Source organism: Lepisma saccharinum, chromosome 18 (genome assembly GCF_977018435.1).
Source record: "Lepisma saccharinum chromosome 18, izLepSacc3.1, whole genome shotgun sequence".
In the NCBI taxonomy this organism is placed as follows: Eukaryota; Metazoa; Arthropoda; class Insecta; order Zygentoma; family Lepismatidae; genus Lepisma; species Lepisma saccharinum.
In genome coordinates this window covers 50,647,090-50,663,246 of record NC_139246.1, presented here as the reverse complement: position 1 = coordinate 50,663,246, position 16,157 = coordinate 50,647,090, and the positions used below count along the sequence as shown (strand labels likewise).

At 38.9% G+C, this 16,157-nt stretch overlaps 1 protein-coding gene across 3 annotated transcripts in view; it reads left to right on the top strand.

Moving 5' to 3' along the window:
* The window catches only part of LOC146002569 (uncharacterized), a 205,775-nt gene that overhangs the window by 160,299 nt on the left and 29,319 nt on the right, over window positions 1-16,157 (top strand). For all 3 annotated transcript variants that reach the window (XM_083140509.1, XM_083140510.1, XM_083140508.1), the window contains exon 25: window positions 1,772-1,934. In XM_083140509.1, coding sequence (XP_082996635.1) covers window positions 1,772-1,934 — 163 coding nt within the window. The remainder of the gene's footprint in view (window positions 1-1,771; window positions 1,935-16,157) is intronic.

Genomic DNA, 16,157 nt, shown 5'->3' with positions numbered 1-16,157 from the left:
ACCCCCCAAAAGTGCCCAAGATCGAGAATGTGTGGTGCCCTACGCCCACATCCCCTAAATGTGCCTTCATGGCACGGGGAACTTTACATTTACCTGACAAATTTTCTAAAATATTCGGGATAGCAGTATTATGAAAAATTAGAATATAATTATTTTCTTGTACAGGGTGACTCAAAAAGTCACTTAACACCCTTGGTACAAGGCCACTGCAGTGCGCAACGTGGAAATGGTGATGATCAATCGTTGCCAGGCCAAGGGGGAACCACATTGACGCCACCCGCGTGGTCGGCGGCCATCTTGAATTCAACTTCATAAATTTAAATGGGAAGGGGGTGATATGATATATCAAATCAGGCTAGAATTTCACGAGAAATGCAATGGTGGAGGTTTCTTCGACGTATCTTTAACCAGTAAAAAGTTATGACAGAATTCTTGTATCAATTTGCTCCTTTTCGAGGTGTTAGAAAAATGCCTTATAATTTGTTTAGCGCATCGGTAACGCATCGAGATCAAAGTGACGTCTACGGAGAGATGTTCGCATGCCATTGCACAAGATTTTAATCGGATACATCCATGAAGAGCTGCGCATTATGAATAGTTGTCGCGAACAATTACCAGTATGACGCTTCCATTAAATGAAAAGTCCTTCACAGTGACAAGGCTAATATTTATGTTCATAAGGAAGTTCATAAACAGAATATTTGATGCTTTTTATCTGATAACCCATTTTTGACAGATCAAAGCTGAATGGTTAGTGCTGATAAGTTAATGGTGTGGCGTGCTGTGTGGAACACGATTGGTTAGTCAATTTTCTATCAACGGAACCTTAAATGCTTAGGGCTACTTGGATTTGTTAAATAAAAAGGTTTTTTCATCCTTGCTTATGGAAGAAGGTACTTTTTACAGAATTTTTTCAATAGGGAGGAACACCAGAACACTACGGGAACGTTGTGAAGCAGTTTCTGTCCAAAGTTAGTTATCAGATCACAAGGGTCGCATATTCTGTTTATGAACTTCCTTATGAACATAAACATTAGCCTTGTTACTGTGAAGGACTTTTAATTCAATGGAAGCGTCTTACTGTAAATTGTTCACGACAACCATTCATAATGCGCAGCTCTTCGTGGATGTATCCGATTAAAATCATATGCAATTGCATGCGAACTTCTCTCCGTAGACGTCACTTTGATCTCGATGCGTTACCGATCCGCTAAACAAATTTTAAGGCATTTTTCTAACACCTCGAAAAGGAGCAAATTGGTACAAGAATTCTGTCATAACTTTTACTGGTTAAAGATACGTCGAAAAAACATTCACCATTGCATTTCTCTTGAAATTCTAACCGGATTTGATATATCATATCACCCCCTTCCCATTTAAAATTATGAAGTTGAATTCAAGATGGCCGCCGACGGTGCAGGTGGCGTCAATGTGGTTCCCCCTTGGCCTGATAACGATTGGTCATCACCATTTCCATGTTGTGCGCTGCAGTAGCCTTGTACCGGGGGTGTTAAGTGACTATTTGAGCCACCCTGTAGTTTACGGTTATTACAAGCATAAGAAAACAGTTTTTGTAGTAAACTACAAGAAAATAATTCTACAATGCAAGTAATGCGTACATACAAGAAAAACTATTAGAATATAAGATGGGGAAAGGTGGACTGGAAATGGAATAACTTGCTTTTGTTAGTACCATGTTTTCTTAAATATGTGCAAGTGTGTATATGAATATACAATTTAAATTCCTAACTTTGTACAATTTTCATTACAGAGAAAAAGAAACAGAAGTGGAAAAGTTACAAATCCAACTTCAGGGATATATAAAAAATGAAGGCTTTTTTAAAACACTGGCACAAGAAACTGAATATGCCAAAGCCAGAAATTCGGATCTCGAGATTGAGATTCGTCAGTTGAGAGATGCCTTAGAAATGAAGGTAATTTTTTAAAAGAAATGTGTGTGAGAGAGAGATATATATAGATGGCGTGTCCATTATTAGTGATTTAATTAAGGAATTTATATCATTAGAACAGTGACGCAAACTTTCATATTAGATTCTTGTGTATAAAGTTTTCAGTAGTTCTCTAAATTCATACATTTTTTTCTCCATTCAGTATTTTGTTATATATAGAGGCATGCATATTTATTTTTTGACAGAAAAACACATGTAAAATAAGACACTGTAATATTCATTTTTCATGTTTTTTAGAGAGGCAAGATGCATTTTCCTACCATATTTTGTCACAATGATACGAAGTGAACTTCAAAATGCAAAATAAGCTTGTTTTTACGTCATGGTGCCCTTCGCTCAGGAAATTTTCTTTGTTTTTTGGTGCCATTCAACACATGCCAATTTTCGTCGATACCAGCTCACGCAGAACACACACCCACCCCACTCCCGTCAACATCTTCGTTTGCGTCCTTTGGGGAATCCCTTGCGGAATCCCTTGCGTCGACATTGCACAACATTGCCGCGTGATTTTTTGACGAGCGTACCCAATTTCTTAGTGGACCGCCCAACACCGACAACTTCTCTCCACCCGTTTTGCTATTATTCACTTCGGAAAATCATTTTCCCACGTTTTCAAACGTCAATAACTCGGCAACAAAGCCGTTTCCGGAATTTTGTTACATGAACTTTCCACCTTATTTTCACTTGTACAATCACTTCCCAAGCGTTGTAAACGAACTTATTAAACACCCTGTATATAGTGGAAAAATGGATAAAAGCAAGGAGGGCCAAAAGGGCTAAATAAAAATCAAAGAAGGAGAAAGGAAACACACCGGACAGTGGGAAAATTCAAAATTTTTGCTAACTTAGTAGCATCATCGGTGTGAGATGAAAGACAGAACCAGAAGTTGGGGCCCTGCAGAGTTGCCACGTCCCCATCGAAGAAGAAGCAGTGCGTAGAACGAAAAAACACTGTTTCGTCACCAGGCTCGTCGAAAACTGTGAGTGGGTGGGATGGGTTGGGTGGGGCATTACTGGGTGGCCTTGTTCAGGCCAGGTGGAGTGGTTGCACTCATGGCCGATATATAGGCCCTCTCCCATCTTTTGCGAACAGAGGTGTTGGTTGGTTGGTTGGTTGGTTGGGGTAGGAGATGGATGATCATTACCCGGAAGCAGTCGTTGAAACGGATGTTGTGGTGGTTGGTGTGGACAGCGACTGTGAAGTCCAGGTTGTGGGTGGAGGAGCGGTGGTTATTGAGGGCCGTTGAAGTTTCCTTGAGGTAAAAATCACCACAGATGTTGCAGGTGAGGATGTAGATCAGGTTTGAGGCATGGCAGGTCCCTTTGGGAAGGAGGGCAAATTTGCCAGTGGCCGTGTGCACCTGGAGGGTGTGAGAAGTGATGAGGATGGGGCAGGTCTTGCACCTAGGGCGGTTGCATTTGTGGGCAAGGGGTGTTGGTTGTGTGGTGAAGGAGTGTAGTGGACCAGGAGGTTGGGCTTTTGAAAACCTCTCTGGGCTTGTCGGGGAATATGTTTTTGGTTTCAGGATCACTGTGGAGAATGGGGAGAAGAGAGTGTAGTGTGTGCCTGATTTTGTTGAGGTGGGGATGATATTGGATGGGTTAGTGGTAGTGGCGTGTGAGGCAGCTCGCGATATTTGTTTTGTGACCAGGAAGGAGGCATATCCACCGTTGACCAGGCCTTGGTGTAGGCGGAGGTTATAATTCTGGCGGGAGGTGGGTGAAGTGTTCAGGTGCTGTCCCCTGAGGGCCAGAGAGAATGGAATGGCTTTTTTGGTATGGAACGGGTGGGAGCTGGAGAAGTGTAGGTATTGCATGTGGTTGGTGGGTTTTATGTGGATGGAGGTAGTCAGGTGTCCTCCCTCGATGTGCACGTCCACATCCAGGAAGGTGATCTGGTTGGGGGAGTGCGTCCAGGTGAATTTTATGGAACGCAAGTGATTAAGTTGGTCCAGGAAAGCTGATAAGGAAGGTTCTCCATGTGTCCAGACCATAAAGATGTCGTCGATCAAGTGGAGCCAGAGGAGGGGTTATGTATCCAAGAACTCTCGCTCAAGTTTGCCCATGAAGAGGTTTGCATAGGATGGGGCCATTCTGGTGCCCATGGCTGTACCTCGGATCTGTAGGAAATGTTGGTTGCCGAAGGTGAAATTGTTACATGTGAGGACAAGGTGGGCTAAGTGGGTCAGGAAGTTAGTGCTGGGGTTGTGAGGTTTAGGTCTGCTGTTGAGGTAGAATTCTATGGAGCAGAGGCCATGGGCGTGGGGTATTTTGGTGTAGAGGGAAGTGACGTCGATGGTGGAAGGGTGCTGATTTTCTGGAGGAAGTGGTTGGTGTCACGGAGGTAGGAGGGCAGAGCTTTCATAAGAGGCTGGAGATGGGAGTCAACAAAGGCTGAGATTCTTTCTGTGGGCGAGTTGTAGCTGGACACAATGGGTGTACCGGGGTTGCCAGGTTTGTGGATTTTGGGTAATAGATAGAAGGTGGGGTGCGGAGATTCTCAGGAATTGACATGGCTGTGTATGAGGTCCTGGATTTTTTTGAGGTGTTCGGAGGATAGGTCAGCTGTGGTGGGTTTGTAGGTGGAGGGGTCAGCCAGCTGGCGGGTGGCTTCTGCCGGTAATCTTGAGAGTTCAAGACCTCCGTGGTTGACCCTTGTCAGCTGGGAGGATTTTGATGTTATGGTTGTTGTGGAGATCTCGGAGAGCTTTCTGTTGGGAGGGGTTGACGTTAGGTTGGTTCTGGAGGTCATTTAAGAATGAGCTGTCAGAGGTGGTGGAAGTGATGGCAGTAATGTACCTTTCCAAGGGATGGTTGGTGGGTGGGGGAGGGGGGTCTTGGGAGGAGGGAGTTATACAGCGTCCATGTAAGCCGGGCTTACACTTTATTAGTTCTAGTAAAATGTATGTAATTATATGGCAAAATTCGTAAAAAAGTTCAACTTGGCCCGATACCAGTCTTCCAGATCCTGTTTGTTAGATTGCAACACTTTAGCACCAAGGGCCACATGAGAACTCCCGCCTTCTACTTGCGGAAAGTTGTAAGCCGTCTGAATGTTGCCTTACAAATTTCTGACCGTGAAGGAGCAGTGCCTACCGTATCTGGATGGAGAAGAGCAAGGAATATAGGGAGAAGAGCGGGCCAAACCCTATGTTTGTAAACCTACGGCCACAGGCTTACAGCAGCGTTGCAAACCTCATGTTCAGAAAACGTGTTGTTCATGGACGTCCGCGTTATTTCCACCAGGGAGGATTAAGCAAAGTATTTTTTTTTACAGGGGATGGGGTAAACTAGGTATATTTCCCTTCTTAAAATATACTAATTCAATTTGAAGTTAACATTTTTCTGCAACGCCCTTACAATAATTAACATTTGATGTGACTGAAATGAAATTGTATTTTTGTGAAAATGGTTGACATTCATTTTTCAGGAAGTGTCTCCTTGCCTTGCCCTTTCTGGACATCGATGGTGTCGTTTAAACTCCGAAATTATGCTCCATACTAGTAAATTGTTCTGTGATTTTCATATTATTAATATTAATTTATAACAAAAACATAAATACAAATTCGAATGGTTCAACCAACGGCTTGGGTTTGACGTTATACGTGAAAAGTTTGAGAAAATTCAACCAGAACGAAAAGTGGCCCTCTTGTTTTATTTATATCCCCAACTTACAAATGACTTTTTAAACTTGTGCGAGATTTAGCATCATTATGCTTGGGTTGGCTTCACTGAATACGCGCGACCGAGACACAGGTCCTGCAAGAGGAGGAGGGGCTTCAGCGTTGTCGGATATGAATGGTTGACAGCGAAGGAAATTTGAGCCGGTGGTGATTCAAGGAGGTTTTTTCCAGGAACAGGGAATTCTGAAGCAAAAATCTAACAGGAAGGGGAAAAAGAAGAAACCTAAAAATGAGCAGGATACGGGAAAAATAGATACACATTGATGTGCTAAACTCTTGTTTCTGTTTTTAGCTTGTAGGAGAGCATAAACATCAGAAATATTAAGATCTCTGTTTTCCGTTTATGTATGACCTCAGCTGGTAATAATTGAGCTAAAAAGTGCAAAAATAAATAAATAAACAAATGTTAATGAAAGCTGAAGATTGAACCAATTTTACAAATCTCATGTCAAATGTGAATCAAATATTATTACGTAGTCCGTGATTCAAAAACTCTTCGAACAGCGTTCGAAAAGCCTGTTTATGATCTTTCAGGTGCTACATTTGCTTTTACATTATCCTAAGAAAGCACTTACATGTCCTTTGATAGACATTTCTGGATATGTCCCTACAATTAGTGAGCATTTCTTTTATAATTAATATTGTATTTTTTTTTTACTAAATATAGGGAATTTTAAGGCAAGAGAGGGAATTTATTTATATCGGAAAGGGATATTCCCCTCACAGTCTGAAAGATCACTGCTTTGAGCAGTGACCAATTTTGGATCTGGTTTCTTTTTGTTTCCCCGTTTTTGTTGTCGAGGCATTGCTTTTGGGAATTCCATCTATTGAAAGCAGACTGTCGGCCCTGTGCTGTGATACTAAACTGCATTAGGGAATAAAATGAGTGTGATTGTGCGGTGGAGTGAAGAACTTGTTGAAGAGGCCATTTTCCAGCAAGGATTTTGCTGCTAAGAACAACTTGTGGATGTAGGTAGGCCCATCCCTTCCTTCTCTAGCAGGCATAGTAACAGAACGAGAAATAAAGAGCGCCGATTTTGTGATTCAGGGTACGAAGCTGATACTTGGTTATGCGGTTGTAAAAGGTATTCAGCACTTTTCTGTTCCTTCCATTGCAGTTTCTTTATTATTATTATTGTTATTATTATTCATTTTATCTAACTTTGCATATTTTTTATCGTTACGTTACTCATTGTGATAGGAATAAGACTGACTGACTTAATTATCAGTTGAAATGTAGGAGATACACAGCCTAGCAAAGAAAACACCAATCCCAGGGATTTATCCAGAGTTTTTAATTTGGTGAAAAAATCCAGGGAAGTGTTCTGATAAAATGGGGGGGTCGATGTGTGAGGATAAATCACTAACCATGTCGGCCCAAAAAGAAGCACAACGAGAAATAACCTTCATCATGATAGGCTTACACTGTTGGAAAGGTCACGCTCCGCCACTATATATATATATATATATAACACAGGAATAGGATCAGAAAAGGTGCCAGAAGGGCAGATAAATACAAATGATGAAGGAGACAGTAAACACTTACCACATGAAGAGAAATAATTCTATATTTCGCGATCTGAGTCACATTTTCAAGGTAGAAGATGGAAAGATCGGCGTCACATGGAGTAGAGGCACAGTACCTTGAAAATGCGACTCAGATCGCGAAATATAGAATTATTTATCTTCGTGTGGTAAGTGTTTACTGTCTCCTTCATCATTTGTGTATGTGTGTATGTATTGTAGTGTGATGTCGGGTAAGGTACGGGATCGAGTCATGCCGGGACGTAGCTCAGATAAATACGATAGGTCTCAAGTTTGACTTGGCTAACCACCTCTACCCTTAAGGAAGCTGATGAAGGCTTGTTGGGAGCCTGTGATGTTGAGCGCTACTCACCCTTAGCTGTAGGTCTGGCCCTCGGCTTCTGGCGTCAGCGATGGTTACATGGTGACAGGTGCCCGCTGGAGAGATCGAAGATGGCGATAAGAGAGGGCAGGCAATTCGGCGACTTGATTTTATGGATTGCAGATTCTTCGGCTGGCTTAATCCGGACTGCTTATGGATTTCTCACTTGTTGCCGCCTCGTAAAGTTGCAGGCCGTCGTCGTCTTCTCGTTGATCAGTTTGGTGGTGATATTGGAGCGAAGTGAGAGATCGATTTACTGTCTCCAGGGGTTTTATACTTAGGATTTGAGTCATGACTTGGTGGGCTTTGCACCTTCAGCTGTGCACCTGGGGTATCCCTGGATGCAGATGGAAATTGATATATATATATATATATATATCAAATAAGGTAAAAGGAAACACTCACCGGACAGTAGAAAAATTCAAAATTTTCGCTAACTTCATAGCATCATCGGTGTGAGGTTCCGTCTATTTCTCCTCACACCGATGATGCTATGAAATTAGCGAAAATTTTGAATTTTCCTAGTGTCCGGTGAGTGTTTCCTTTTACCTTCTTTGATTTATATATATATATATATATATACACACAAATAATGAAGGAGACAGTAAACACTTACCACACAAATAGAAATAATTCAATATTTCGCGATCTGAGTCGCATTTTCAAGAAGGTAGATAAACCCTCCCTCACAACATTCCTAAACCAACTAAATGAGTTCACCACCCTCAAATTCACCTGGTTCCACTCCAAAGACCAAGTGACCTTCCTCGATGTGGACATCCACATTGCGGGAGACCACTTGGAAACATCCATACATATCAAACCAACCAACCACCTCCAGTATCTCCACTACTCCAGCTCACACCCCTACCACACCAAAAAAGCCATCCCATTTCCCTTGCCCTCAGAGGCCAGCGCCTCAACTCATCCCCCTCATCCCGCCAAAACTACAACCTACGCCTGCACCAAGCCCTAACCAACCGTGGCTACCCCTCCACCCTCATCAACAAACAAATCACTAGAGCTAACTCCCACAACCGCACCAAACAACCCAAAACCAACCCTCCAACTCTGATCACCCAGTACCACCCTCACATTACGAAAATCAGACATACCCTCCACTCCCTCCTCCCCATCCTGCACAGTGATCCCGAGACCAGAGACATCTTTCGGGAAAAGTCTAGGGTCGTCTTCCGTCGCCCCCCCAACCTCCAAAACATCTTGGTCCGAAACACCCCCACCCCTTCCGCACCCCTTCCCCCAGCCCACAGGTGCAACAAACCCAGATGCAAGACCTGCCCCATACTCATCACCTCCCCCACCCTCCTGATCCCTACAGCGGCAGGTGAGTTCACCCTTCTCCCTAAGGGCACCTGCCACTCATCCAACCTAATTTACACCCTCATCTGTCAAATCTGCGGCAACTTCTACCTAGGCGAAACCTCCACCCCCTTGAATCTAAGGATAAATAATCACCGTTCCTCCACCCAAAAGTCCGATTTCACAGTTGCCATCCACACCAACAGCCATAACACCACCTTCAATAACTGCTTCCGTGTTGCCATCATCCACCTTTTACCCCCCCGCTCTGACACATCTTTCCGCAGGCGATGGGAAAGGGCCTATCTAGCAGGCATGCACGCCACTATACCCCCCAGACTCAACCTAGCCAACCAGTAACTCTTTCCTCTCCTCCCCGTAACTACCCACCCACCTTACAGTAAACACTGGCTAAAGTATTTTGTGTTTCCTTTCAACTGTTTCTGGCAACACTGACCGTAGAGACGCTACGGTCAGTATTCTGTGCCTCTACTCAAAGTGTCGTCGATCTTTTATCTACCTTCTTGAAAATGCGACTCGGATCGCGAAATATTGAATTATTTCTATTCGTGTGGTAAGTGTTTACTGTCTCCTTCATTATTTGTATTTATCCGCCCTTCTGGCACCATTTCTAACCCTATTCCTGTATATATATATATATATAAATCAATGATGATGAAAGGAAACACTCACCAGACAGTAGAAAAATTCAAAGTTTTCGCTAACTTCGTAGCATCATCGGTGTGAGGAGAAAGAGACAGAACCGGAAGTTTCTACTGTCCGTTGAGTGTTTCCTTTCACCTTCTTTGATTTTTACTTAGCCCTTTTGGCCCTCCTTGCTTTTATCCATTATATATATATAAATTTAATAAAATATGTGTTTTATTTGTTAAGCCTAAAACACAAGAATGTTGGATTTTCTGGGAAGTTTTCATGTATGAAGCACCAAATGTGTTGAAATTTGGAAATAGGGTACAATTTACATTTTATGCAAAATTCACATTATTTTGCAATTTCAGATGCATGAAAAATGTGTTGAGAACATGTCACTGCACATACATAAACAATTTTTGCAACATTTGACTTTTTCAGTCACCACATTTGCACAAAATCAAGATCCCCAGTGATTGTGTTATGACAATATAAATAATACATTGTCATAACAACATTTCAAAAAGGTTAGGCTAAGTTCAAAGTTCTACATTTGTGCAATATTTATAATAAGTTAGTCATAACAGTTATTTTTGACTGGCAATATGAAAAACAAATATCTTCAATCATATGTGTTCTTTCAGACAAGAAAGATATGATATATTCAAATTTATAATTAAATTTATTGAAATTGTGTACATTTGCATTGGCTTCAAGGTGTATATACAAAGGTCAACTCTTTAAAATTGTTCAATGTATAATATGATGTCATACTTGGTATTTTGTATCAACATTCAAAAAAATGGTAATTGTAATCATTAGATAAGTATATTGTAATATACATAGTAAAATAGCTGTAACAGAGCAAATATGTACATTTACAACACAAACATTCAAGCTGTTAAGCACTTATGGACAAAAATATAAAACAAAAACAATTGAAGATTGCACATACTAAAAGATTTGGCTTGAACTAGTTGCTCTGAGACTAGTTGTCTGTGACTTTGGAGAGCTGGAGATGGAACAAGGATAAGGACAGATATAGCAATATGGGATGGTGATATATTTCTACAATAATTGTTGCTTTTAAAGCATTAAACTTGGTAATGTTATAATAACTTGGATGTTTAAGTTATATAGAAGCCTTTTATGACTTGAATGAACTTTGATCATGATATAATCTTATAAAGATTCGAAAGTTATGGAATGACACTGATATGTATAAAAGATGCCATGTTGATTTTGAAGCAGTGAATAGGTATCTGTTTTCATCTGGCTTAACGAGCATGCTTGTAAATGTTACAGTTCCTGAAATGAGTGCTTGGAGGAAGGTTGCATAGAGTGACACTTATATGTTCTACGTTTGGATGTGGTTTGTTCAGATGATGAATCTTGAAAAAGGAAGCTCAGAATTGTGAATACAAAGACTTGCTTTATCCCGGAAGGAGATAACAAAGATATATTTTCTTCTCAAGTATAGCATTGATATGTTATAAATGCTCTTGTAATTTTGTTGTTTCTAGTTTTCTTTTATCAATTTAATAATTATAAAGTTATTTATTATTGTTTGAACATAAACATTATTCATTAGTATATGCAAATTTAAATTTCCTTTTCAATATAGCACCATAGCTACTACCTATTGTGCTGATACTGAGTTTGAATTATACTGGACTTACATTGTTAAACTTAGATTATGAGGACTCAAATGGTACAATTATTGGATAGGAAAGAATAAGTTATTGAGTTGTGAATATTCTTGTTTCTGATATTAGTTTCAATACCTAACATTATGGAGAAGGAGATCACATTGGCTGACATTGTGATGATGCTCAAATCGCAGCAGGCGGAAATGAAAGAAGGTATCTCTGCAGTGCAAGGTGAAATGAAAGAAGGTATCTCTGCAGTGCAAGGTGAAATGAAAGAAGGTATCTGTGCTGTGCAGAGTCAGATGAAAGAAAGCATTGACGCCAGTAAAGCTCAAAATAAGGAACTTAGAGAAATTAAGGTAGATATTTCACAGTTTCGTAAGGAATGCTTAGATAGAACAGAAAAGTTAGAAAAGAAAGTTCAATTACTGGATCAAAGGATGAATGATGAGCTAGTTTATCTTGCTGCGGATATGGATAAAAAATTAGACTATACAGTTAGTAATTTATCCAAATAGTTTACTTCTCAACTGGATCAATGTCTTGAGGTTTGTGCTCAGTGTAGTGTATCACTTGGTACATTAAGTAATGATCTAATTAAGTTACGAAGTGAAACCAAGTATGCTAATTCAACTGAATCACAGGTTGATGTCAAATCTATTGGCATACAACATGATGAGGTTGATAAAGAAGTTATGTCTAGCAGTGCAAGGCATATTATTATCACTCGCGTTCCAGAGAATGATGCAATTAGGAGTGATGTTGATAGTGATAAGTCGGTGGATATTAGTACAAGGCACAAGTATTATAGAGATGATGAATTGCATAAGTTGCATGATGTAAATAATAAAGGAAATATCAACTCTTCTTTGGAATTAGGTGTTAAGAATGCACTTCTACAAATAGAAACCAATATCATGAGTGTAGTTAATAATGCATTAACACCATTATCAACTCATGATATAATAGCAGTTAAAAATACAGCTAAAGCACAGAGTGACTTTACACCTCGAATGAGTTCTCACACTGTAAATCAGAGACAACATACAGTTGGGAATAAAGATGAAGTTTGTCATGGTTCACCAAAAAGTAGTCTTGTTAGACATAATATAGGAGTGAATACTGAATCTGAGATGTATAATAGTACAGATTCAGATCATGATAGAGTAAGTATGCTTAGTGGTCCATACCGAAATACAAGATTAGCATCTAAGCGTCGAAAATTGAGGAAGAACAAATCAGTTGCTAATAATAATGTTGATGACAAAATTTCATATGCACAACATGATGCGGGTCATATGACTAATGTTAGTCATTCAGTAGATGTTCCATTGACTAATTGTAATAAGAGTCAAATTAAAGTTCTCATTAAACCACAGGACTTGAGGCATTTCCCTCATTTTGATGGGATATCTTTAGAGTTTGCACCATCGGAATTCTTAGAAAAAGTAGAGGAAAACCTAGATATTTATGACATCAAAGAAAGTCAATTCTTGAAGTACATACCAAAACTTCTAACTGATTGTGCTAGAACTTGGTACTTAGAAGTAAAGAATCAGTTTACCACTTATTCTGAATTTAAAGAGGCTTTTTTGGCACATTATCAGAATGACCGCTGGAAATCAGTAAAGTTGTCTCAAACTTTGAATTCTCCTTTTACAAAAGAGAGTAATGTAAGCCTGTTACAATATGCGAATAAGAACTACAAAATTTTGAAGTCTACTCAGCCTCATGCTGAAGAACCTCATTTGATAGCACAATTAGCCTCATTATTACCACACAGGATTAGTGAACACATGGTGATTAATAACGTACGTACATTGCACCAAACGTTGCAAGTAATTGAAAATTTTCAATCTTTAAGAAATAATCCTGCACGGTTCAATGACATGAACAGAAATAATTATAATCCAAAGAATAAGGCTAGAGTAGCAAATGTTTCATGTGCTAATGATCAAAATAGAAATAAGGATAGGTATTCTAGTAAATCCTATAGAAATTCTAGGACTTTTAATAAAAATAATAACAAACAATCATCTTCTGATGTTGGTAATCGAGTTCAACAGCAGCGTGATAAACAATCATCTGATACAAGAGTGCATAACACAGTACAACAGGAAAACTGTTGATTGCTCATGATGTAGGAGGTACCATGGGCATAAATCAGGTACGAAATCCTCCATCCAGATATGCTGATAATAATAAGTCAAGCCAATATAAGGTTAATAAAAACAACAATAATAAGTCTAGTGTTAATATTCCTAGATTAGATGATGTACAATTGTTGGGAGACAGTATGTTAGTTAGGTTTGCTCAAAACATATTAGGATATAGATGGGAGAAAAATTCCTCTGGTGCTAGATGCATTGGCTTGTGTGTCTCAGGACAAACCATAGATGACCTGAGACAACGCATTGAAAATGCATCTGGAATTTCAGATAAGGTATTATTAATGATTGGCACTAATGACTTGATGCGGAAAAGGTCCATTGAGCAAATGAAGTCATCCTTTACACGACTAATGAGTCTGTTAAAAAACAAGTGTTTTAAAATTTCAATATTATGCTTACCACCTCTCCCAAGATACATGTCATCTTCTAATGAACCTATTTGGCAGACCTGGAACAGTTTTAATTTATATCTAATGTCCTTACATAATGATTATAATGTAAAAGTATATAATGTTTCACCTTTGTTTTTCTTGGAAAATGGTCACATTGACGAATCCTTATATCAGAAATATTTTGGTCATCCATCCAGAAATAATGTAGATATGGTACATTGGAATAAAGCTGGCATGGATAAAGTTAGACAGTTTTTGTCTAGTATGGGTGTGTGTAGCTTGCAACAAACCCAAGTTGATAGGACATCTCCTGATTTAAGTGTACAAGCTACAGTGCATAATATCAGTAATATAAGTGCATGTAAGGATTTAAATCCAGATATTATAGAATATTGTCCTACTGACAATAGTGATTCTTTTTGGAGAAAAAACTAGATGTTGACCTTTGTTCTAAGGTGGGTATCGAAGGTCTTAATATAAATCCTGCCATTTGTGAAGTGAATATTGGTGATTGGGAACAAGAATTTCAATATAACAATTGTGACCAAGGAAAGGAAATTCCGATACCTCAAAATGCTTTAATTAAAAAGCACAACACAGCAAAAATTAGTGTTAAAATTTGTGATAAAACATACATAGCCCTTTGTGATAGTGGAGCTGAAATCAGTTTACTTTCACTTCAAGTGTGGAAAGATATAAATATAAAGGCTACTAAACCTAAACTTTTACCTGCCACGAACATAAAATTGGTCGATTTTGCCGGGAACAAGAAATCTAAAATTTTAGGTATGGTGAAATTACACATAAACATAGAAAGTTTACAAATTTATGTACAGTTTATAGTTGTGCAAAATCTACAGGTCAGTGTAATTTTAGGTTTAGATATGTTATATGCTATGAGGGCATCTTTAGATTTTATGAATAAAACTTTGATTTGTGGTTCTAAACAAAATCCAATTTTTGCACGATTCATTCCAATAGTGAGTGATCATGAAGAGTTGTGTTATTTTGATTGTGCTCAAGTAGACTTGGGTCAAAAGTTAGAAATACAGCCAATCCATACTAAGAACAAATTCAGTGAATATGTGAATAAGGCAGATTCTCTGACAAATGAACAGAAATTTATGTTTATTCAGCTTTTAGTAGAATTTGAAGACATATTTTCTAATAGACCAGGTTTGTGCAAAAATTATGTACACAAAATGGTATTAGATACCAATGAACCCATAGTAGGAAGAAACTATCCCATACCATATGCTTATAGGGATAAAGTTCGAGAGCAAATAAAAACCATGCTTGAATGGGATGTCATTGAGCTTTCAGATTCCGAATATCTTTCTCCACTTTTGGTTGTTCCAAAACCTGGTGGAGGTATCCGATTATGCGTGGATCTAAAAGGAATCAATCGCCATGTAAAATTAATTCAGGTGCACCCTATTAAAATACAGGAATTGTTGGTAGAATTTCAGGATTGCAAATATTTTACATCAGTAGACCTTTTGAATGCTTTTTGGCAAATAAATTTGCATCATGAAAGCAGAAAATTTACTGCCTTTATGTTTGAAGGTGTACTTTACCACTTCAAAAGAGTAGTTTTTGGTTCCGTTAATGGAACAGCTGTTTTTGTTGATGCACTTAATCGTGTGTTGGCTGACTGCAGAGAATTTGTGGTAGTTTATGTAGATGATGTCATTATTAAATCTAAAGATTTTGCATCACATCTACAACATGTTAATACAGTACTGCAGAAGTTAAAGCAAGCGGGCATGACATTAAAACTGGAAAAATGTGAATTTTGTAGGTCCGAAATTAAATTTTTAGGACACATTATTACTTCTCTAGGATATAAGAAGGATCCTAAGTATGTGCAATCAATTATGGCTTTACCTATTCCTAATTCTTTGAAGCAACTACAGAAAATTCTAGGTTGCTTTAATTGGATCAGTAAATATATAAAAAATTATGCAATTATTGCACAACCAATGTATGACTTGCTAAAAACCAAAACTAAATGGCAGTGGACTGAGAAAGCTTCAATAGCCTTTCACACTCTGAAAGATAAAATTAGTGAGCATGTGCTTTTAGCCTTCCCTAATTTTACACACACATTTTATGTACAAACTGATGCCTCGATGATAGGTGTGGCTGGATACTGCTTTCAGGTAATTGATGGTGATTTCAAACCTCTTGGTTTTGTAAGCAGGTTACTTCGAAACTATGAGAAGTCATACACATCCACAGAAATGGAAGTTTTAGCCATATTATATACAATAGATAAATTTAGTTCACTGCTTAAAGGTAGACATTTCGTTGTGGTGACAGACCACAAAGCACTTACCTGGCTTGAAACTGCACATACTTGGAATGCACGCTTAACCCGATGGTTTGTGCAATTACAGCAGTATTCCTTTGATA